At 35.2% G+C, this 25,938-nt stretch overlaps 1 protein-coding gene across 1 annotated transcript; it reads left to right on the top strand.

Moving 5' to 3' along the window:
* Positions 1–286: 286 nt before the first annotated feature.
* LOC127860148 (uncharacterized) lies at positions 287–25,071 on the top strand. Its single transcript, XM_052398028.1, has 8 exons — positions 287–387; positions 507–614; positions 3,963–4,052; positions 4,174–4,254; positions 9,602–9,673; positions 14,789–14,860; positions 21,542–21,669; positions 23,983–25,071. The coding sequence occupies exons 2-8, from the start codon at positions 557–559 to the stop codon at positions 24,985–24,987; spliced, it is 1,506 nt and encodes a 501-aa protein (XP_052253988.1). The 5' UTR covers positions 287–387; positions 507–556; the 3' UTR covers positions 24,988–25,071.
* Positions 25,072–25,938: the final 867 nt, after the last annotated feature.

Raw genomic sequence — 25,938 nt, 5'->3', positions numbered from 1 at the left:
CAAAAATGCCGGACGGACAACGCTAAAACAATATCCCTCCGCCTCTGGCGGGGGATAATAACCTGGAACAGATGAAATGGGTTTATTATCAATAATAGTCATTCTGAGCCTGACAGTCCTGATGCAGTTTGAGAGAGGGTTGTTACAAGCACACTTGCTAAAAGATTTCTCTGGATTTTGTAATTTGGATTTTTGGCATTGTTTCATTTCTTATCAGTCATCCTAGAGATGTCAGTGAACTATTTATATGGATAAGCTTATTTGATTTTAATAGAATTTCTTAGTTTGATGTTCCAGAATGGAGTGGTCAACATGGATGGTATCAACAAGGACCACCACCTCGCCAATTGCACGGAAGTGGCTTTCCACCAGGACAGTCCCAGAAAGGTAAAGCCTTTTCAAAACTAATGCTTTAAACAGTTTTTTTTCATAGAACAATAATTGCACTGTCAAATATCAGGATTAACAATTGAGGAATAATTTAATTTTCAGCATCTTTGTTACAGGATGGAGTAGTCACCAAGGATGGTATCAACAAGAACCACCACCTCCCCACATGCACGGAAGTGGCTTTAATCAAATGCAAAACTTTCCACCAGGACAGTCACAGAGAGGTTAGGATAGTTTTTTTTCCAACCCTGGAATGAATAATTTCAAATGCAATTTCAAGAAATATTCCATGGTGACCCTCATCCAAATTCATTAAAATCAATAAGATCATTATGTCCCTAATTCGCTCAACGTAGTTCAGGGAACACCAAAATTAATGTAGAATCTGATGACCTAATTTGGACCCAAGTTTACCCAGATTCAAACATAACCTTGATATTGTAAACACAAAGAATCTGAACATGTTTCATCAATATAAAGTAATAAATGTGGATGCTAGACTGGATATATTATCGTTTTTTTAAGATGTGATCTGGTGACATAATTATTGGACATCAAGTTACCCAGATTCTGTTTCGGTCTAGATATTGTCAATATGAACATTCTGACCAAGTTTCATCTAGATTGAGCCATAAATGTGGGATCTATGCTCAATGGTTTTTAAATAGTATATAAGGCAGCTGGAAGCTTCTTCTATCAGCAAAATAAATTCCTCCAATGAACAAATCGCCCCAAAAATAATGATTAAAAATGCTGCTTATCCCTGTTTTTAAGAAAAAACATGACATCAATGCATGAACAATTCACCTCAAGTCTCATTGACCTTCAGTTAATGTGTTTTAATATTGTGTCATAACTTCCTTTACCCCTGAAACCGGATTGTCAGAGATGTGATCTGACTCATACCTCAAATTCAAACTTGACCTAAAAATTGTCAAGATGAATATTCTGACCATGTTTGGTCAATATTGTATAAACAAATGTGGGTTAAAGAGTGGTAGTAAGTGTTTTCTAATATTTGACCAACTAACCTAGTTTTACACCCAGATTTAAACCAGGCCTAGATATTGTCAAGGTAAACATTCTATCCAGGTTTCAATAAGACTGAAACATAAATGTGGCTTGTAGAGTGGTTAAAACATATTTCTAAGAGTTAACCTGGTGTCCTATTTTTTACACAATGTCATGAGACCCATACCTGGTCAAGAAATAGTCAAGATATACATTCTTACCATAAAGAATCAAGATTAAGTCATACATATGGCTTCTAGTGTCTTCACAAGGTTTTAAATGTTTACCTGCTGACATAAGATTTTGACACACATGATCCAGATTGAATCAGGCTTAGATATTTTTAGAATGAACAATATGATCAAGTGTCAGCAATATTTAGTCATAAATTATGTGGCATCTAAAATGGTGAAGTTTTTTTCATGTTTGACCTTGTGACCTATTTTTTATACACAAGTGACCAACATTTGAACATGGCATAGGTACTGTCATGAAAATTATCTTACCAAGGTGTCATAGATTTTTGTTACAGATTGTCTAAATTCAAACTAGTCCTAGGAATTCTCAAGGTCAACATTCTGTTGATGTTTCATCAAGATTAAGTGATAAATATTGTTTCAAGAGTTGTAACAAGGTTTTCCTAAGATTTGACATGAATACCTTGTTTTTGGACACACATGGCCAAGATTCGAAATAGGCCTAGATATTGTCAAAATAAACATTGTTATAAAGTTTTATCAAGATTTACAAGATTTCCCAGCAGCCATATAAGGAAAACTGCCCCACCTCATGAAAACCATGTTTTTCAACAGGCTAAAACCATTTTAATGTTCAGCCAAGATATCATTTGAAAACATTTTCTCAGCAAGTTTCAGGATGATTGAGAACACATATCAGAGTTACAGTTTTCAAATGTCTTCACTATACCCATATAACGAAAGTATCTGCCTCCATAGCAAGGAAGCCATAATTCTCAACACACTGTGTTCTTAGAACTATAAAACCTTTTAAACACTCAAGATATAATACGTATGATTAAATATGGATGCAATTAGGTGAGAATATGAATTGTATCTTGACAATACCTAGGCCATGTTTGAAATCTGGACCAAGTTTCCCAAACCTGGGTCATAATGTCAAATATTTAAACAAGAGGCCCATTAGGGCCTGAATCGCTCTACTGGCTGGAATCAATAGGGCTCAAGCCCTTGATAGTATGAACAATCTGAGTAAGTTTTAAATAAACAGACCCAAAATGGGAAATTTATCGCATAAACAAAAAGAAATGTAAAATTTAAACTTCAAATGGCTCCTTTTCAACAATAAGTTGGACATATTTTCTTCACTCTCAATGGGGTTCTGGCCCTTGATGATATAAAACATCCGTTGAAGTTTTTAAAAGGATAGAACTTTATGTGTAAACAAACAAGAAATGTGTTTGTCTGAAACACTTTGTCCCCTTCTGCGCCTCTTTGATTTTTTTTGTTGACTTTTGACCTTGACCTTTCACCACTCAAAATGTACAGCTCTATGAGATACACATGCATGCCAAATATGAAGTTGCTATCTTCAATATTGCAAAAGTTATGGAAAAATGTTAAAGATTTTCATTTTTTCTCAAATTCAAGGGGAGATAATTCTGGACTTATAACTCCGATATTGCTCATTTTGAATAGGGTTTGACTCATCATTCAGGTAAAGACACTGCAAGTTGGGAAATTATTGGATGAAAATTGTGGACTTTATTGCGTAAACAAGCCTTATTTCACCATTTTCTCAATTTCAAGGGGAGATAATTCTGGACTTTTCACTCTGATGTAACCCATTTTCAATAGGGTTCGAGTCCTCATTAATATAAAGACACTGAACAAGTTTGAAAAGAATCAGATGAAAACTGTGAACTTTATCGCGTAAACAAGAAAAAGTCTAACGCACGCACGCACGGACGGACGACGGAAACCAAGCCATGACATAAGCTCTTCAGGCCTTCGGCCAGTAGAGCTAAAAATCATGTTCCTTTTGTAGAATCCACATTTATTATGAAAATCTAAATGAAACATAGGAAGTATATTTATCTTCACAATATGAAGGCCATGTTTGAATCTGGGTCAATGGTTTAGAAAAGGCATCAGGAAATGACTGTGATAATAAGTGTGAATTCAGGTGAGCACTTTAGGGCAACCATGGCCTTCTTGTGTTGTAAATACCATGCCAAACAGCATTATATGCTGGAATGCATTTAAACTGCTGCCAGTATCATAATCTATCCAATAATTGGTGAAATCACAGTCCAATGTTTGGATGGCTTTTCCATTATAGAAATAGCCATAGTCTTAAGTGCCATACTTAAAAAATATGTATTTTTTTAGATGGCAGTGTTGTGATTTACAATTGACAGTCTTCTTTTAATGCACAATTTAATGGGTATAAACAGTATTTAAAATTTTGGTATTGTCTCTTCATAATTTCATGTCACAATCCAGTGCGACCATCCCCTTTACCCTTTCATCTTGCTTACAAATTTAACAGAAAACTTGGAATCTCATAATTTGATTTAACAGAATGGAGCAGTCAGCAACCATCTTATCAACAAGGACCACCACTTCCCCACATGCAAGGAAGTGGCTTTCCACCAGGACAGTCCCAGAAAGGTAAGGCTAACTAAAAGCCAATTTAGCATTAAACAGTATTTCTTGTAAAGGAAAAATCCACTATAAGTCTCAGGATCAGTAATTAAAGAAAACTAATTTAACTTCAAGCATTTTAATACAGACTGGAGCAGTCAACATGGATGGTATCAACAAGACCCACCACCCCCATACATGACGTTTCCACCAGGACAGTCGCAGAAAGGTAAGCTTAAGGCCTAGCTGCTTAACAATTCTTTTTTTTCTTTTTATTCTTTTCATATCTCTGAAATATCAACATCTTTCATCAATTTTTTTTTTTTTAAAGAAATGTTCCAAGGGTATGGCATGTCAAATATTGCAAAATTTAATGTGTTCATATTTAAGTGATATATTTCCATGATTGTGTGCTATAGTTGTATATATATGTTTTAAAAAGTCATATATATATATATATATATATATATATATATATATATATATATATATATATATATATATATATATATATATATATATATATATATATAAGGTAAAATCTTATACATGTATGACACAAGACAATGTGTATTACACATTTCATATTTATGTTCAGTATTATTATATATATGATCTAAAAGTTCATATGTTTGCAATATTTGTCATATATATGTGGTAAAATTCAGATAAATTTGTGTTTGTGTAAGTGTTGTATAATTTTCAAAATATTTTGGTGTTCTAAACGTTCACATTTGTATTTTTTTTTTGAAGATATATGTTCTATAATTTGCATCATGGGAAATATTTAAGTTACAATCTTCTAAATCATTTTGTATCCCTCTTTGGAAAGAAGTTCTTATTTCTTAACAGTTCCCTATCTCTTCTGGTCTGAATGCAATTGAGAGATTGCAAGAATGCTTTGTGTGGTAATACCATGTATGCTCTGTGTGTCTTCAAATTGGTGCATGTCATTGGGGACTACATTGAAAGATCAACATTTTGGGTGTGTTTATTGAAGTACAGTACCCTCATGATAGTAAGAAAGTATTTGAAGTTTGAAAGCAATAGCCTTGATACTTAAGAAGTAAAGTGGATCTAAACACAAAATTTAACAAAATATTCAAAGTTACTAAGACAAAAAAGGGCCATAATTCCATTAAAATGCCAACCAGAAATATGCAACACTTATCTGACATACCACAATGGACTCCTCCCAAACCATCCCCCACGCGCCACCTCAGAATCCCCCCCACCCCAATTTTTTTTTTTCATTTTTTTTTCTTATTTTTTAAAGATCATCTAATTAATGACCACACCCCCACATTTTACCCCCCATTCCACCCCCCAACCCCCCCGCCCAAATTTTTTAAAATATTTTTTTTTAAACATGGTAAAAAAAACACAACTATTTATTTATTTTATTTTTGAAGGACTGTCCAACCATCCCACTCAAGCTATTGCTATCAAACTTGAAATAAAATCTATTTGTTTGTTTTATGTCTTTACAAATGTTCAATAGATTGTGAAAAATCTGAACTCAAAATTGTCTATAGAGTACAACTTCTTTAAACCATAAGGGATCAATATATTTCAATTATGGTCTTCTTCCACTTAGACTATGACTATATTACGTTGACCTTATTGAATATGAACAATTTCCCCATGATGGGTTACGTTATACACAGGCTGTCAAGTAACCTTTTTTCAAAAAGTAGGAAAAAATAGGAACTACTTTTGCAAGAAAAGTAGGAAAAAAAGTAGGAAAAAGTAGGAACTTTTCCCTCAAAAGTAGGAATACATAATACTAATTTTTTAGACACAGGTCCAGGAAACATAGCTTGAAACAGAGCAGGAGTGCCATCACATGTTCTGTATGGATACCCACTTGAAGCTACCTTAAGGCCCCAAAAGATTTCAGCCTTTTGTACCTGTTCCTTATGTGATGAATGTACTTGCATACAGATAGATTTATCCCCACCACCCTGAGAGCTGCTTGGCTTTGGGGCACTTCCAAACAAACGCTTTTGTGAATTATCATGCATGTATTTCATGTTTGCCTTGTGTTTTTATCCATCTGCATGACTTATCAATTGATTAGCACCAGAATTACAACAAGATGGACTTCATTCAGACAGTACAATATCTTGCAAACTCATTGCCGGTATCTCTCTTTCACCACGATCCAAGTGTTTTTTCACTGTTGTCCCACTTCTCCATCCATGAAGGGTTAAACTTTGTTTTCCCATTAGGCATTTTAGCACTTATAGTGTATCTATGATAATTAAGTTTCAAGCAAAGCTACCCTGTTAAAGAAGTATACATGTAATTATATAAGATGCTGTTCATTTTGGTGTATCATCAAATAAGTGGTTAGAGGTCTTCTGTGTATCGAAATGGTAATATATTGTGCATGTTATATCCTTAAGCATGCCAAATATCAAGTTGCTATCTTCAATATTGCAAAAGTTATGGCCCATATTAAAGTTTTCGGACGGACACACAGCCAGACAAACAGACGGACTGACAGTACAACTGCCATATGCCACCCTAACGGGAGCATAAAAATGTATCAGGGCGTTTAGGCTCTGTGCATTTATCTTTAATTACTTAGCATGATGTACCTATGATATCAATAGAACATCATATCCGTTGTCATGTACACATGTAATACAGAATTTATTACATTATATTTGTAAATGATGAAAACTCGGCAAAGCATCAGTTTTATCTTTTTCCAATAACTTGTGTAATAAATTCCATATTACATAACCACTCATACAATACATGTATCTCTATATCTCTACATTCCAAACAGCAATATCATGTAAACATGCATAAGGTTTGGTCAAATTGTTGTCAATGGAAACAAAATAAAACTGGAATAAACAATGCTCTTGCATCACTGGGAACTGTGTAAGGTAGTGAAGTATGCAGTGTACAAATGCTAAGGAAGTAAACAAGGCACTATTGTTACTTCAAAAAAACTTGTCAATAATTTTAAAAGTTACATAAGAAATAAATATTTATGCTCCTGAAGAGGTGCTAGCAGACAGTCAGCATGGGTTGTCAGGTCTCATCTAGATGAATAAACATTAACAGGGATACAGTCATGCCATAGATTCATTCATCCTGCAAGTTTACTAAATAAACTCTTTAAAAAAAAAATTCTCCATTGAAAATGAAAAAGTAGGAATAGTAGGAAGATTTGGTAAAAAAAATAGGAAAAAGTAGGATCCTGATGAAAAAGTAGGAAATAGTAGGAAAAAGTAGGAAAAAGTATGACTGCTTGACAGCTGTTAAGCACTCAAATAGTCAAGCGCGCTGTCCTCTGACAGCTCTTGTTTATTTTGGTATAAGGCCACTCCAGCGAAGGGCGAAGAATAAAAAAAATTCACATTTGATAGAAACACATTGCATGATCAAGAGATATAGGTTTAAACAGCTATATTTTACATTCAAATCAATTCTTATACAAAGAATATATATCGACCTCATATTTATAGGAGTAACTTGCATATGACCTTTGACCACGAAATATACATGTAACCATATCATTGAAGTGAGGGACACATGTCTACCTACTGCTGCTTATATTTGTTTTAAATAGTGAAAGCTGTGAAAAGGTATACCATGTTGCAAGCTGTGAAAAGGTATACCATGTTGCAATAGCACTTGAAGAGGGACAATCATCAAAATGATAATGACAGACAGTCTGACAAAGGCCATGCATATAATCCATTATTGCTACCTTATTTTAAAAGGGGCATATCGATGGCTAGTACGGTATTGTATTTTTCTGAAATAAATTTATACATTACAAAGAACTTATTTGATGTTTCTGAAATGCACGGACCTAGCTGTTTTATTATATTAATTATTATTATTAATTTTAATTATAAAACATTGTCCCTGTGAAACTTTTAGAACCAGCATTTAATGATTTTATGTTTATTTTCTGTTCACTTAAAATTGTGTTATAGGAAAAATTTGCCTACATATAGGGAAATACCGTCCATATGCACTTTTAATGAAGAAAAAGTATAAAAAAATCTTACGTCATGTTTCCCGATGTTGTTTGAAATTGAACATGCTTCAACGGTATGTGCTGATAGTTGCATGTTCGAACATAAACATACATTCAAATAAGTCACAGAACGTAGAAGATGTGTTTATATTTTAAGGGTTGGCTGCAGCCAGTTAATTATCACCGCAATTTGTTAAAACAGTCACGACAGCGAAACATATACTGCTCGCGCAGGAAGTCATTTTTTCTGGAAGTCTCGATCGAATTTTTTAGCGCCTGCAGTCATCAATTAAAAAGGTTACGAAACACTATATTTGGCATTCGTATTCAGCGTCAAAATCGTTTCTGCTAGATAGCTTTTTTTTTCACAAATTAAAAAACAACAACATGCGCTTTAATTACACAAGGGACAAAATTGTCACAAAACCAGGTTTTCAGTTGAAAAAAGGTCTGATAAAGGGAGACAATGCAAAATGTGTATTGTTAACCCCCTTGTGTAAAATTGACATTTCAATAAGAAAAAAAAGTCTGATAAAGAGAGACAACTCAAAATCAAAATGTGCATTGTTACTGATTGTTGATAGTTACATAGTTGTTTCAAAATCAATCTATTTTTAGTTGTGGCGACCTTGACCTTGGAGATATTGACCTAATTCTTTCGCGCAACACATCGTCCAATAATTGTGAACAAATGTGCCAAATGATTTTAAAATGTCACAATGAATGACATAGTAATGGCCCAGACAAGCTCATTTATGGCCATTGTTGACCTTCAAACTCAAATTGTGACCTTGACCTTGGAGATATCGACGTGATTCTTTGGCACAACACACCGTCTAATGATGGTGAACAAATGTGCCAAATGATTTTAAAATCTCACAATGAATCACAAAGTAATGGCCCGGACAAGCTCATTTATGGCCAGTTTTTACCTTCAAACTCAAATTGTGACCTTGACCTTGGAGATATTGACGTAATTTTTTGTGCGACACACCGTCTTATGATGGTGAACAAATGTGCCAAATGATTTTAAAATCTGAAAATTAACGACAAAGTTATGGCCCGGACAAGCTCATTTATGGCCATTTTTGACCTTCAAACTCAAATTGTGACCTTGACCTTGGAGATATCAACTTAATTATTTCGCGCGACACACCGTCTAATGATGGTGAACACATGTGCCAAATGATTTTAAAATCTGACAATGAACGACAAAGTAATGGCCCGGACAAGCTTGTTCCGCCGGCCAGCCTGCCGACATCGCCAATCTAATAACCAGTTTTTTCCTTCGGAAAACCTGGTTAAAAAGGAAACAAAAATGAGTGCGAGCGGTAATTTTTTATTTTTTTTCCCCCATTTTGAAAAAATAGGTGCGGCAAATCCGACGACCAGCAGATCAATTTGGAGTGGCCTAAACGCCATTGAGCAATCGTAGAAATGCTTTTTGTGGTTATTTCTTATATTGTATGTGTGTCATCAACATGTTGCTTTTCATTTGGGAATAAGTTGAATACTGTTGAACACATAATTATATAAGTGTCTTCATCTTTTCTGTTTGTATTCTGAGCAGGTGCAGAAGCTATAAACCCAACTGTGTCATCAGATGATTCTACTGAGAAAGCAGAGATTACACCTTCAGAAGGTAAAACTGATGGTTTGAGTTAGGTAATGTTATGTTGATAATTGAAAGGCTTTAGAAGTTCCAGCTTAACCCATTTATGCCTAGCGTCTAGAAAAAAGACCTTGGCAATTAGCGTAGACCCAGATGAGACGCCGCATCATGCGGCGTCTCATCTGGGTCAGGGCTGTTTGCTTAAAGGAATTTCTGTAAGAAATATTCTAAATATAGAAATAAATATACTAGACATCCCTAATTTTGGAAATAAATTGATCCAATTTAGAAGGATGGGAGAGTCCACTAGGCTTAAATGGGTTAAAATAAATACATTTTAGAAGGAAGCATAACATTATTATCTGAACATAACTGAGAATTATATTTGATAGCAAGGATGTGACATTATTGCAAGTTATATCCCTACCCATGAAAACCCCTTTCAATTTTAGACTCTGCTTAACTTTATATTGCTCTGGACATTCAATCTGAACAAGTTCCATGACCATCTGCAATTAATGTGAACTCTTGAATTTTAAAAGGCTTTTACTTTACTTTGCCTCGTGATATACATGTAGTTTTTGACCCCAAATCACCTAGTTTCAAACTCAGCTGAGATATCCTTATTACAAAATTTACTGTTTTGAATATATTTTATGATAATTGAGCAATAAATGGGAACCCAATAGAGAGTATGCAAGGTTAATATTGATCAAGCATAAACAAACCATGACTGAATATGGAACAAAATTGCCATGATCATGTTTTTCTCAAATGAATTAAACAGGCTCCATGCTAAAAGAATATGAGAGGCGCTAATATAATATAAAAACAAAATAAATTATGCAAAATAAGAATTACAATGCTATGTTTGTTGAAGTTATTTTTAAATATAAGATCCTAGACAAACATAAATAAGCCTTTGCCTTTTTTGCCACAATTTAAGGGTCTTATTAATAATATTTTGGTACCATTTGTCCTTATTTAATAAGAGCTTTTAAACACCAATAACATATTTAACGTTGCGCTTCTGTTGACGGGGCTTAAGGATATAAGATATACCAAATCCATAGGAGCAGCATCGTGAGATTTCGGAATCCATTTGTCATGGTCAATACAAATCATTTTCTCCTTCTCAAGAAACTTAAGGATCTGTTTAGGTGTGTATCTTGATGCACGTCCTGATGGAACATGGTTGACTTTCCACCTTCTGGAAACAGTTTTGGAATGTTATTTTGAAGAAACGGCTTCAATACATTATAGAGATATACCGTAACTTGCTATTAACTTTAGTGTCTTTTTTGATAAAGTGATTATCTGTTTTTCTTCTACAAGAGACACCTGGCCATGAAACCCTTAGGGAAAGAGTCACACTTAACAAACTTAAGTTTGTTTCCAACAGTTTTGCCTTTTTCTTATGTAGCAAATTGTGCTTCACCCACAACCCACCCAAATAGAACATTACCTCATCATAAGTAAACTAGTTCTTCAATTTTCCACCTCTAATCCTCATGTATAACAGCCATGATCTAGCCCTCATCCCCTTAATTTGCGCCATGTGAAGCTGATGCAATTGTAATTTTTTGCCAAATATTGCTTCCAATATTTTGGTAATAATATTATATACAGTTCCTTTGGAGATGTCTTACAAAGATGACATCTCAGGCTGGGTCGGTTGATTAACTTTGGCAATCATTTGATTGATTTTTCTTATGACATCCAGAGTGGCCACATTTTGACGAAATATATACTAAGGCATAACAAGGCCAGCGTTTATATTTTGTCAAATGCTATCATGTATGTTCTTGATGAAGCCCAAGGAAATAGAATATCCAATTGCTTTCAAATCATTTTAAATTTTTCTACATGTGTGTTTAGTCTGAAAAGTCCAACAACTACCCCTTCCACTAATCACTTATTTTAAACGCACCATGCTATAAATCTAGAATATCACATATCGTTACTATAAATAGTAACAAAATGACGTCGCTAGCGGGCTGTTATTCGTATCTAGCGGGCCAATATAAATTATATCAGCCCTAGGGCCGATTTTTTTTATATCAGAAAAGAATGGGATCGCGCGGCTTATACTGAACAATATGGCGTCCACATTCAGTCTTAGCCATAAAGAAGTAAAACATCATCTACTGGTTATTGTTCTACTCACCAAAGTTGTGTTATAACCATGTTTATTTTCGTAAAATTTAATTTGCTTCCATGACGAAGTAAATTCTGGGCACATTTCTTCATCGCCATCCATCTTTCCATTTAAAAGGACTGGATGTAAGCAGGCAATTCTTTGAGGATAGACATTCTTTGATCGACTGACAAAGGAAGGACGTATTCATCAAAGAAATTACCCTTTTAATTCAACATCGATTTGCTTCAAACAGTAAAGAACCATTCACTGACGCTTATCTTAAATTAAGGCATAATCCATCAATTGTTCAACAAAACATCGCGTTATTCAAGTCGACATTTTAACGAAATCGAAAATGCAGTCTCACCAGTTTCATTCCAGTTTTATATCCCAACACTGTTATTCACATCCATAATATTATATTAATCCATCGTAAACAAACACACTAAGTGTTCGATGCTTAACAAAATATTTAACTGTTAAATAAAACACTCCAAGTCCGATATGTTGTTGTCCTAAAATCCAGAGAGTCTAGGTAGTTTCGTCATTGAAATGACGTCACATGAGGTACGTCATAAACTGCGTAATCAATTGAATGAAAATAAAAGTACGGAAAGCTGTTTCTGTATAAATTTTCGTGAAGGACCAAAATAGTATGATATGTGATATAAACGATAACACACGACAGAGCTGGGCCGGGCGTCTACAATTGGCCCTTGCCGAATAATGGCCCTCGGGCCGTTATGTCGGCAGCGGGCCGATTATAGACACCCGGCCCAGCTCTGCCGTGTGTTATTGTCTAAATAGCATGATGATGAAACATCAAGATTAAGATTGTGCATGTAAGAGTAAAATCAATTTACACAGGTTTTTCACATAACTGTTTTAAATTGTGTACAGATTTTGTTCAAATATATTCCGGGCGCCTCTTGTTAAGTTGTATGATTTATTAATATTTTCTGCAGACAAAAAATTTACAACTACTCAACTGCTTCACCCAAACTGATTTAGATTACCTAAAATTTAATGACAATTAAAATTTCCAACCTGATATGCAGTCCAATTACAGTACATTTAATATATTTTCACATTTCAAATATGAACATATCATCAGAAACTATGCCTGCATGTTTCAATTTTTGACCTTGACCTTGATTTGTGGCAAATTGACCTTAAACCTTCTTTTGTGACTGACACTCAAAATCATCATGCTTGATCACTTGCCATGTTATTTGAAAATCCTTCCTCGCTCTACATAGTCATGCTTCAGACAAAGCATTAAGAAATTATTTCTTAAAATTGACCTCAAATTGTCCTTGGACCTAGGGATCTGCTTTTCAATTTGACCTTTGGCCTTTGTGACCTTGAACCTGGTTCATACATGTAACACTCATGCTGATCCCTTCTGCAAAAAGAATATCCATCCATGCTGGACAAAGCAATGCTAAATAGAAATTGTCAAGTACAAATATACAAATATCCTCAATTTGATCTTTGACCTTTAATTGTGACCTTGAATTTGGTTCTAAGGACCTTGTTCTTGCACAACACTGCATCTCATCTGAGGCTGTAGAACAAACCTTAATTTTACCTTTTATCTGAATTGTGACCTTTACCTTGGAACTAAGGACTTTGTTCCTGTGCAATACACTCTGTTTCATAATGATCAATGACCTCTGGGATTTAAAAAAACAACAACATCCACACAAAACTTGCACAATTGGAAATATAGAAAAATAGCCTGTGGAACTTGCTGTCTGATGAGTTCAGAAAAGCAGGCTCCTTCAGCCAATTTAAAACCTTGATCTCTAGTTGGAATGGAAAGATATGTAGTTGTTCAGTGTGCAATCAGACATAGCTGTCCATATCTTCATTCCAACTTATCAGGGAGGGAGTCCACAGGCTGGGACTGCAAACCTAACATGTTTTTCTAGTTATGCTAGCTTTTGCTTATTATCTTGCTTTAACTTTTGTTTTGTTATGCTTATTTGGCTAGGCTGGTCTTTTTATTGCTCTATGACATGCTTTTCTAGTTATGCTGGCTTTTGCTTATTATTTTCCTTATTCTTCTGTTTTGTTCTGCTTATATGGCTAGGCTTGTCTTGGTTATTGCTCTATGTCATATATGAGTATACTACTATGTGCTTAATAACCTCTTTGCCATGCTTATTGTATGTATTAAATTGTCTTCATTAATTTGTAACGCTTACGGTTAAGTTTAGCGCAAATCTCTCAGGTATTATTTATTACTATTAGTTGCTTATCATTATGCCTTATCTTTTGCTTTGTGTTGCTTATTTGGCTAGGCTGGTCTTGGTTATTGCTCTACCACATATATATATATACTACTATGTGCTTATACGCCTCTTTGCCATGCTTTTTTATTATTTTAAATTGTCTTAATTTATTTGTAGACCTAAGGTCTAGATTAGCACAAATCTTTTGTTTTATGTTTTATTCCTAGATACTTCCTCTGGTGTGACAATTGCTTTGCTATTTATTCCATAATGTACTTTAGTATTATGTTTGCCTTAACCATGTTTAAATGTTTAAATTACTTTACTGTCTCTCTTAACAGCTGCTTTTAATATGTTATTATTATACAATTGTTAATGTCGGTTCAAAAGCTAATTATAGCTTATGTTACATGTTATGCATTCTTGCCGACTTTAAATAAAATTTACTTGACTTGACTTGAAGCTGGGAATTTGTATAACACGGCCCTATGGAATTTGATTTAAAGTCATTTAACATTGAAGGTTACATTACACTTAATAATTGTGTATCCCTCCATAATATATTTTAAAAAAGTGCTCATTAAAAAAGGGTTCCTTTACTATTCTAGTATGAACGCCATTGAGCTTTTATAGAAATGCTTCTTGTGCTTATTTCTTATATTGTATGTGTGTCATTGATATGTTGCTTTTCATTTGGGAATAAGTTGAATACTGTTGAACACATAATTATATAAGTGTCTTCATCTTTTCTGTTTGTATTCTGAGCAGGTGCAGAAGCTATAAACCCAACTGTGTCATCAGATGATTCTACTGAGAAAGCAGAGATTACACCTTCAGAAGGTAAAACTGATGGTTTGAGTCAGGTAATGTTATGTTGATAATTGAAAGGCTTAAGAAGTTACAGCTTAAAATAAATACATTTTACAAGAAAGCAGAACATTAATACCTGAACACATGTGAATTATATTTTATAGCAAGGATTTGACATTAATGAAAGTGATACTGGGATCCCCATGAAAACCCCTTTCTATTTAAGACTATGCTTAACTTTATATTGCTCTACCTGGACATACAATCTGAACAATTTCCATCGGCAAATAATGTTAACAGCCAGACTTAAAGAGGATCATATTGAGGTTAGTTTGGTGGTAATGTATTCTCAGCTAAAAATGATTTTCCTTCAACAAATTACAGTATTCTAACTTTTTATATAAATTTGCCATACATATTTGAATGTATGGATTGTTCCCAAGGTACACCAAATGGCTTTTGCAATACAATAAATATTTGAAATGTGTAACTATGTGTGACATAGTCTTTTAAGACATAATAAACATACACAACTCCGTTTCAGTGTTCATAACGATTTATTTCTACTTATTTGATTTCAACACGTTTTCCAATGTTCGTAAAGTATTCTGAATTACAAGCTAAATGTAGTGGCCTATTTGCCCCATGACAATAACAAATTGTGTGGCCGTAATATTCGGCCACATGTATAATACTCTTCCCTCTACTGAATAACAGTGTATTAATATAGAATAGAACATCAAATGATGATGTGTACAATTTCCGACAGGATCTTGTGCAAAACCACGTGCCAATAGGTAGCGAAGTAATATGATATATGCGACAGACGAATTAGGATGTAAGCCCTCTATTTACATGAAATCATACAAGAATCAATGGGCTGCCCACATACTCGACATGTCTAATTAGCGAGATAAGCAATGAGTAATTAACTTAGTGTGTTCTTTCTGTCCAATTTGACAATATTTAGAAGATTCTCTCTGGCATTGCTCTAAAACATGTATCATTGATAAGCTGAGCCATTCCATAATTAGATCAGTATTGATTCAATATTGAGACCGCTCGAAAGCATAAAGTAGGAATTTGCCAATTTCGTGACCTGCTAATAACACGAATTTCTGTTGTTTCTAATTTTCCTTAGTGTACAATATTTAATATACTATTTAATTTAATAATATTTAATTTCCTTGTTGTTGGTAATATACTTGGTAACGCTACATATGTCAGCACACAAAACTATTTCACAAACATATAAAGCAATTATGGTTACACAAAATATCGGAGAAATTAAAATCAGAAAACAGAACTGAAAATATTTTTGAGTTAAGTTTATTAAACAATAATAATGCAACAAGTTAAATTTTAAATAGCTTTTAATGTATTTTTATACAATTTCTGGTAATCCTCTTTTTTTTAACAGTGAAACTAGTTTAATTTATTTTAGAAAACATGTTTTAAAACACATGTATACTTACCGGTACGTAACATATGCTACATGGAAAATATGCCACAGGGATAATATGATATCACGCGCTAAAGTGCCCTTTTGAATAATATGTGCACGCTCCTAAAATCCTAAAGACTTACAGATGGACCGACTACAGCCATACAGACAGGCAGGGTAACTGCTATATGCAGCCTTCTTCCTAAGGGGGCATGCAAAAAAGCAAACCCTTGAAAAACAAAAACACACAAAAGATACACACAAGCTAAATGCCAGAGGCCAGCGGGGCTTATGTCATGGTCCTGTGTCCATCGTGCATGCGTGCGTCCGTGCGTGCGTTCGTTAACTTTTCCTTTAAACATCTTCTTCTCCTAAACTACTGGTCCAATTCGGATGAAATTTCACAGGAATGTTCCTGGGGTAAACCTCTTTTAAATTTGTTCAAATTATGCCCCTGGGGTCAAATTTGACCCTGCCCCGAGGGTCACAAAAATGAAAATTTGCTTATATAAGGCCTATTTTGTGTAAACTTTCAAAATCTTCTCGTCCATAATCATTGGGCCTAGGGCTATCAAATTTGGTATGTAGAGACATTTAATAGTTCTCTACCAAATTTCTTCAAATTATGCCCCTGGGGTCAAATTTGACCCTGCCCCGGGGGTCACAAAATTGAACATATGCTTATATAAGGCCTATTTTGTGAAAACTTTCAAAATCTTCTCGTCCATAACCATTGGGCCTAGGGCTATCAAATTTGGTATGTAGAGACATCTTATAGTCCTCTACCAAATTTCTTCAAATTATGCTCCCAGGGTCAAATTTGACCCTGCCCCAGGGGTCTCAAAATTGAACATATGCTTATATAAGGCCTATTTTGTGAAAACTTTCAAATTTTTTTCGTCCCTAACCATTGGGCCTAGATCTATAGATTTTTGGTATGTAGAGACATCTAATAGTCCTCTACCAAATTACTTCAAATTATGCCCCTGGGGTAAAATTTGATCCTGCCCCAGGTGTCACAAAATTGAACATATGCTTATATAAGGCCTATTTTGTGAAAACTTTAAAAATCTTCTCGTCCATAACCATTGGGCCTATAGGGCTATCAAATTTGGTATGTAGAGACATCTAATAGTCCTCTACCAAATTTCTTCAAATTTTATCCCTTATAAAGGGCTTATTTTGTGAAAACTTTAAAAACTTCTTTTCCATAACCATTGGGTCTAGGGCTACCAAATTTGGTATGTAGTGACATCTTATAGTTTTCTACCAAGTTTGTTCAAATTATGCCCCTGGGATCAAATTTGACCCTGCCCCGAGGGTCACAAAATTGAACATACGCTTATATAAGGCCTTTTTTGTGAAAACTTTTAAAATCTTCTTGTCCATTAACATTGGGCCTAGGGCTACCAAATTTGGTATGTAGTGACATCTTATAGTTTTCTACCAAGTTTGTTCAAATTATGCCCCTGGGATCAAATTTGACCCTGCCCCGAGGGTCACAAAATTGAACATACGCTTATATAAGGCCTTTTTTGTGAAAACTTAAAAAAAATTCTTGTTCATAAACATTGGGCCTAGGGCTACCAAATTTGGTATGTAGCGAAATCTTATAGTTCTCTACCAAGTTTGTTCAAATTATGCCCCTGGGGTCAAATTTGACCCTGCCCCGGGGGATCACAAAATTGAACATATGCTTATATAAGGCTTTTTTTTGTGAAAACTTCAAAAATCTTTCTGTCCATAACCGTCCAGCCTAGGGCTATCAAATTTGGTATGTAGTGACATCTAATAAATCTCTACCAAATTTGTTCAAATAATGCCTCTGGGGTCAACTTTGACCCTGCCCTGGGGGGTCAAAAAATTAAATAAACGCTTATAAAGCGCCTATTTTGTGAAATCTTTAAAAATCTTGTTGTTGAAAACCATTCAGACTATGGCTACCAAATTTGGTATGCAGTAACATCTTATAGTCCTCTACCAAGTTTGTTCAAATTATGCCCTTTGGGTCAAATTTGACCCCGACCCGCGGGTCACAAAATTGAACATTATATACGCTTATATCTTGCTTATTTTGTGATTTGTAATTTGGTAGAGGTTTATTAGATGTCATTACATATACCAAATTTGGTAGCCCTTGGCCCAATGGTTATGGACAAGTAGATTTTTTAAGTTTTCACAAAATAGGCCCCATATAAGCGTATGTTCAGTTTTGTGACCCCCCCGCCCCCCCAAGGGTCATAATTTGAACAAACTTGGTAGAGAACTATTAGATGTCACTACATACCATTTGGTAGCCTTATGGTTAAGGACAGAAAGTTTTTTAAGTTTTCACAAAATAGGCACTATATAAGCATGTAATTGATTTTGTGGCCCCCAGGGTAAGGTCAAATTTGACCCCTGGGGCATAATTTGCACAAACTAAGTAGAGGACTATACAATGTCACTACATAAAAAATTGTGTATCCATAGGCTTATGGTTATGGGCAAGAAATTTGTTTAAGTTTTCACAAAATAGGCATTATGTACATGTAAGCATATGTTCAATTTTGTGACCCCCAGGGCAGGGTCAACTTTGACCCCAGGGTTAAAATTTGAAAAAATTTGGTAGAGGACTATTAGATGTCACTACATACCAAATTTGAAAGCCCTAGGCCGGATGGTTATGGACCAGAAGATTCTCGAAGTGTTCACAAAATAGGCCTTACATGAGCATATGTTCAATTTTGTGACTCCCCGGGACAGGGTCAAATTTGACACCAGGGATAAAATTTGAACAAATTTGGTAGAAGACTATTTGATGTCACTACATACCAAATTTGATAGCCCTAGGCCCAATGGTTATGGACGAGAGATTTTTAAAGTTTACACAAAATAGGCCTTATATAAGCAAATTTTCAATTTTGTGACCCCTGGGGCAGGATCAAATTTGACCCCAGGGGCATAATTTGAACAAATTTGAAAGAGGTTCACCCCAGGAACATTCCTGAGAAATTTCATCAGAATTGGACCAGTAGCTTAGGAGAATAAGATGTTTAAAGGAAAAGTTAACGCACGCACACACAGACGGATGCATGCACGCACGACGCACACAGGACCATGACATAAGCACCACTGGCCTCTGGCCAGTGGAGCTAAAAATGAAAGTTTCAAAAATATTACATGTGCTTGTCAGTATCAATTACATTTCCCTAATTTTCTAGGAAATTATGAGAGAATCAATGTGTTGGACAAAAAAAAAGAATGTAAACTTTCACTAATACTTAACACAAAAAATCTACTGTTTACTACACAGGCAAGTAACAGACAACTTTTAAAAGGCAATTAGAATAATATTAATATTGCTTGCTAACATCATTCAGTATGTTATAATGAAATATTCACAACAAAATATAATATGCTATGGGTTTTGTGCATGGGTCATAATCATTAGTTTTGATTTCACAAACAATTAACAGTTTGGCATTTCTCAGTAATGGTAATTTTCTGGATGCAATTAATTGGCACAAAGGGAAAGATTGCTTCCTCACTTTAATAACATACACAAATACTCATGGTACCCATTCAACTGAGATCTCAAATTGAACCATTACCCAGTGCTGATTAATATTCATCACAGATGTAAATTGTGTTGTGTAGTTTATGGCTATTTGCATGGGTATTAAAATGTGTTTTATCAATGGGTATACCTCAATCAGATAAGAGATTAGATCAACTTTGCATCATAAACATTAATCACTTTTAGCAGCACTGTACCAAGGTCCCCCACCCTGTCCTCATATACCTACACGCCCTTGTTTTCATTTCAGCGGTTAATTATAGTGAAAGTTGTATTTGAAGTTTTAATAGACCAATAAAAACTGTTGCAAGTATCTGATCAGTGTGTTGATTGTTATGAAGTATACAACGTAGTCATATTCAACGTGATCATACTGTTGAATAACAATAAACAAAATCAACATTACATTGTGTTTTGTTCTGAAATGTGTATTAAACACAATAACATAATTATTTATTTACCAATCTGTATTTCCAACACGATGGTCATCTTGAGTATGCAAGATTCCTCGCTGTCCGAGTCAGATTCAGAAAAATCTGACTGACAGTCACTAAATTCTGGCTCATACATGTACGGTTCAACAGAAAACACTTCATAATCACTATCATTTCCACTTTTATGCCTCCGGATTGAATGATCAGGGGTATATTGTTTTTGGCCTGTTTGTCTGTCTGTCATTGTATGTGTGTGTCTGTCTGTTATTGTATGTGTGTGTCTGTCCCAAAACTTTAACCTTGCTCATAACTTTTGCAATATTGAAGATAGCAACTTGATATTTGGCATGCATGTGTATCTCATGCATGGAGCTGCACATTTTGAGTGGTGAAAGGTCATGGTCAAGGTCATCCTTCAAGGTCAAAGGTCCAACATATGGCTTCAAAGAGCAGTAGGAGGCATTGTGTTTCACAAACACAGCTCTTGTTCATCAAATTTTCTTTCTTAACTTAAGTTGTGAGAAATATCACATTCCAAGCCCTGTAAAGCAGGTTTGTAATTGAGAGCATTATCATGTGGCAAATTTATCTCATTTCCGCTTTTAATGAAAATGTTGAGTAAATTGCAATATGTGAAAATTCGCGACTTTGTTGAAAATTTGTTTTCCCTAATAACACTAATTATGAATCAAAGTGAGGTGCAAAAATGTTTTTCTATGCACTAAATTTGATAAATAAAGGGTTTTTTACGGGTTTTAAAAAGAACGGCATTTCTCCTTTAATGATGTACATATAGGAGAACACCTCTAGACAAATTTTGGTCTCATGAAAGATGGAAAGACAAACAGATTTACAGACGAACCAATAGACACACCAACAGGTGTGCATGGCTATTCCTGTTTACCCCTCTGTACCATGTATAGATTGTGTGTGTGTTAAATTGTGTTGTTCAGATGAGCTGTTTTGTTAGTAGACTCATTTACAATTGCCCTTTTTGAGGCAAATTATTGGGCTGGTCAACTGAAAAGGACAGCAAAGCAAACAGAGACAAAACATCATCTGCATAGACATTCTAACATTTTTTCTCCATCATCAACAATTATCTTTAACTTTGTTTAAATTTGTTTAATTGTCACCATCGCCCAAGGTTAATGTGATGATTGGTCATCATTGATATTGTTGTTTAACAAAATTTGTGTTTGCATTCATCAAAATAGTATTAACAAAGATTTCAGAAAACTTCAAATGTTAACTTTATAATCTACATGTTTAAGAACTACGTATACTCATGGTGGGTCATACTGGTCATGGCAAAAGTGCAACTGGTAATTCACTGCTTGGAAGGGAAGGATTCAAAGCTGGACGGAAACATACATCTGTAACTAAAACATGCCATAGAGAGGTATGTTTGTGAATTAAACCTTTATTCCTTAATAAACACTTCCAGAATCATTTACACTACTTTTAATAAGGAAGATGTCATGTCTGTGAAATATGCTCCTAAAAAAAGTTATTGTCTAGAACTTCAATCAAATTAATGCCAGACAATGTTTCTATAATAAAACATTGATTGAACTTTCAGCACTAGACTTATTCAATGTATGTGACACTGTGCCTGTTTTCTTAGTCTTTTGAAATCCAAACAAATAAGTTGGTCCATACTTAAGGCAGAGGTGGAGGAGGCAGTACTGGTCTTAAGGCAGGAAAATCTCTGGGAGTGGACAACGTCCCTTCTGAGCTGATTAAGCATGGAGGAGAGGCAATGACTGCAGCAGCAACAGCAACAAGAAATGGCAACAAGAGTAAATTCAGTATCTAGTTGTTCTACTACTGAAAACAAAGGAAAGCCCCAAGCTTTGTGAGAATTACCACACCATCTGCCTCAGTCACCCCAACAAAGTAATGCTACCCATCATCCTAAATCACTTGACAAGTAATGCTGAAGAGCTGCATGAAAAAGAGTAGGTTGGAGATTCATCATTGAGAAATACCTACAACACCAACTTGATTTCTTCCGCAACTTAATTGACTTAAAAAAAGCTTTCAATCGTGTGTGCAATGACGGACTGTTGCATGTTATGAGCGGATTTAACATTTACTAAGGGCTAGTGCAAGTCATCCAAGAACTCTATGGAAACACCAACAGTGCAGTACTTTTCAATGGAAAGAAGGGGGACTTCTTTAGGACATCAATGGGAGTCCTACAGGGATGTCTGCTCTCCCCCGTCCTATATAACCTTTTTCCTTAAGAAAATAATGAAGGAGACTCTATTTCTGGAAGACCCATCTCCACCTTGAGTTTCCCTGATGACATGTACCTCATGGGTTGCAACAGCAGTGAACTAAAAGATATTATCAACAGACTCTACGAAAGAGCAGGGGCATACAGGATGGAGGTCAACACTGAGAAGTTCAAGATCATGGTGAACAGCATGACCAACACCAGTGCAGACTTTACCATGAATGGAACGAAAACGGAAGAAGTTACCTGGGTTAAGTACTTGGGAGCAACTATATCCAAGGATGGTACCAGTACTGCTGAGGATCCTATAGGAATTGCCATGGAAACTGCACTGATGGCCAGACTGAGCAGGATGTGGACAAGAAGCTCTTTCAGCTTCCCCACCATGCACAGGCTCTACAAGTCCCTTGAAGTCTCCATCCTACTGCACGGCTGCACCAGCTGGAAGCTCCGTGCAGACACAGAAAGCAGGATACAGGCCTTTGAACACAATCGTCTACAAAGACTGCTTCGCAACTGCTACCTGGAGCACAAGACCAATGAGTATGTCCGAAACATGACTGCAAAACTCGTTGGCCCACAAGAGCCCCTACTAACAATGTCAAACAACAAAAGCTGGATTGGTTTGGACAGGTTATCAGGCACAACTCTCTGTGTGAAAATGGGCTTCATGGCACGCTAGAGGCCGTCAAAGAAGTCATTGAGGCTGTCAAAAGAAAAGTTGGACATTACTCCCCATGGATGAATTACTTTCAGATGCCCACAACAGACCTGACTGGGGGAGGATTTATATATCGTTGTCCCTCATTTCACCCCAACTACCAGACCGGTAAAGTGAATGAGATGAGGATGAAAAAATACCTCAATTCACCTTGAACTTTGAAAAGATTGGAATTTGACCCAAAAACATGGTATCATAATTAAACAAACTATCTGATGTTTCATCAAAGAACATTCGTGTATTAAAGTTACAGAGTGTTAAGGAAACCTTTTGAACTTGATATGTGACATTTGAGCCAGGGTAGCATACACTTAACATTTTATCTCATCATGAATAGTTATTAAAATTGAGCAGTTTCTTTAAACACATTACATCCCATCTTCCAGCAGTTTAAGGGTCAGAGTTTGGTCAGTTTGTTGTTGATAGGAAGTCAGAATGGGCTAGCCATATAAGCATATATGCTTATTATCTGGCGTAAGGGATATGCAATAACATAAAAAAATATTGTTATTTAACTTAACACTATTTACAAAGCATTGATATTGTATGGAAATGAATCATGGAAACCCTATCATATTGTTTATATAATTTATATAAGTAGATAAAAACGACTTTCCTAATTAAATATTAAAGTCCCTTTTCAAATTGCATTTCAATATTAACACTGAATCTATTGTTTTTTGTTTAAGAATTACTTATATATATATAATAATTTATGATCTAATTTAAGCACTTCTTCATCTACATTTCAGGTGGCACGGCGCTACAATATAAAATTGGATATAATAGATACCCCTGGCTTTTTTGATACAACACATGATGATAGCTTCGTCTATAAAGAACTATCAAGATGTGTTGGCCTGACAATTCCTGGCTTCAATGCGATATTCTTCGTACTGCGTCCTGAAAGATTTTCTGCTGAGATAGTAAAAACTGTTGAAATTTTCTTCAAATTCTTTGGAGATAATGTTGATGATTATGCCTTTGTCATCTTAACGTACACTAAAAATAACAAACAAAAGGAAGAGTATATAGGAAATATTGATGATAATGAAGAGCAAAGTCACGTACAGTTAAAAGAACTCTGTAAACGCTGCAAATACAAGATTTTCTATATTGAAAATGAATCCAAAAAGAAGGAGAACATGGTTAAAGAAATTTTGGAAGGAGTACTAGAAGCCAATAAAAAACTTCCTCAGCCATACTTCAGCAATCATATTACTAAGAAAGTTGAAGAAGCTGCTATGGCTTTCAACAAGGAACATGGGTTTGGAAGTGATTCCTCTGATATAGACGATGCACACACTGATATAGCACTAAGTAAAACAACTGGCACTACACCTACTAGGAAAAATAGGAGGAAAAGAAAGTCCAAGTATGCTAGTTCTGATCCAACAGGAGAGGCAAAGGAAGAATGTACTTATAGATCAAGATACACATCATTGAAGTACTGGTTGAAAACAGATGACAAAAAAAATGTGACTGACGAAGAAAACGCCAAAGCAACTGAAGCAGAACAAAGTTCTCAATACTCTGGTAGCTCATACACAGACAGTGAGGGTGGATCACGTTCTAAAGTACTTCTACGGACACAATACAGCACCAACAGTTCAGAACGATATGATCAATATAAACATGCAGTTGAAACTGACCCAGAAGTGGAACAATCCCTAACAAAAACTGTTACTGAGGCAGCTGGCGCTGTGCTTGGCTTTATAGTTGGAGTCGCAGTCGGAATATTTTCATGGTTTAGTTAAGATGTGTTTCCATTTAAATGCGAACATTATCTTATCAAAATGGGAAGTAATTAACTGTAAAATATACTGGAAAGGAATTAGGCAGCAACATACAACTTTCATTTAACTACATATAGCATCATGGCATTTGAACAAATCAACAGTTATTTAAAGAAGCTGGTCTCCAAAGTAAATTATGCTTGTCAGGGCCAATACCACAACAACTGAATAAGGAACTGAACACAAATTAATCATTAAACGTTAAATAGCAGAAATAAAAATTCATGCCCTATACTCTGGATGTGTTATAAAAACCTTTCACCCAGCAGAGTTGGAGTTATGTGCCAGAAACTGTTTGTCATGGCAAATCATAAAACACAGTTGTATAAAAATACACTAAGGTATTTAAACGCAACAAGGCTATACCGTTAATTGTGATAATTGACCTTCAATTGTGACATTGACCTTTCAATTAGGAGCTAAGAGAGTTGTACATAATGCATGGACTGGAAATCAAATATTATCATTCAAATTTACATTAAAATCCTCAGGACAGAGTACAATTTGGCAGGAACACAGCCACTCCATCCATGTGACTAATATACGCCCTTTTTAAGGGTCATTAAAAGTTTGGAATCGCTACCTCTGAGTAGGTTAAATGCCAGACTGATAATCCGAGGATTGTGGGTTTGATCTACTATGCCACATAACTTGTGTGAGGATTGGTAATTAAATCCTTTCTACAGTAATTCGCATCATTACTGATCAAATTAAGGCAGTTGTCAGTGATTGTCATGTGTGCTGGTAAACATGTGTACCATGGAAGTTGGGTTTCAGACTGCAGAAATATGACTGCAAATCTAGCAACTAGAAAAGTGTCAGTAGAACACAGATGCAACAACATTCCGCGTTTGTCTGAAGATGACAATAATGTTGGAAAAAGTTTGCGAAGTTTCAAAATTTTGCCTTTTT

This window comes from Dreissena polymorpha, chromosome 1 (genome assembly GCF_020536995.1).
Source record: "Dreissena polymorpha isolate Duluth1 chromosome 1, UMN_Dpol_1.0, whole genome shotgun sequence".
In the NCBI taxonomy this organism is placed as follows: domain Eukaryota; kingdom Metazoa; phylum Mollusca; class Bivalvia; order Myida; family Dreissenidae; genus Dreissena; species Dreissena polymorpha.
Note: the sequence above shows the minus strand (reverse complement) of the source record. Positions and strands in the feature narration are given on the sequence as shown.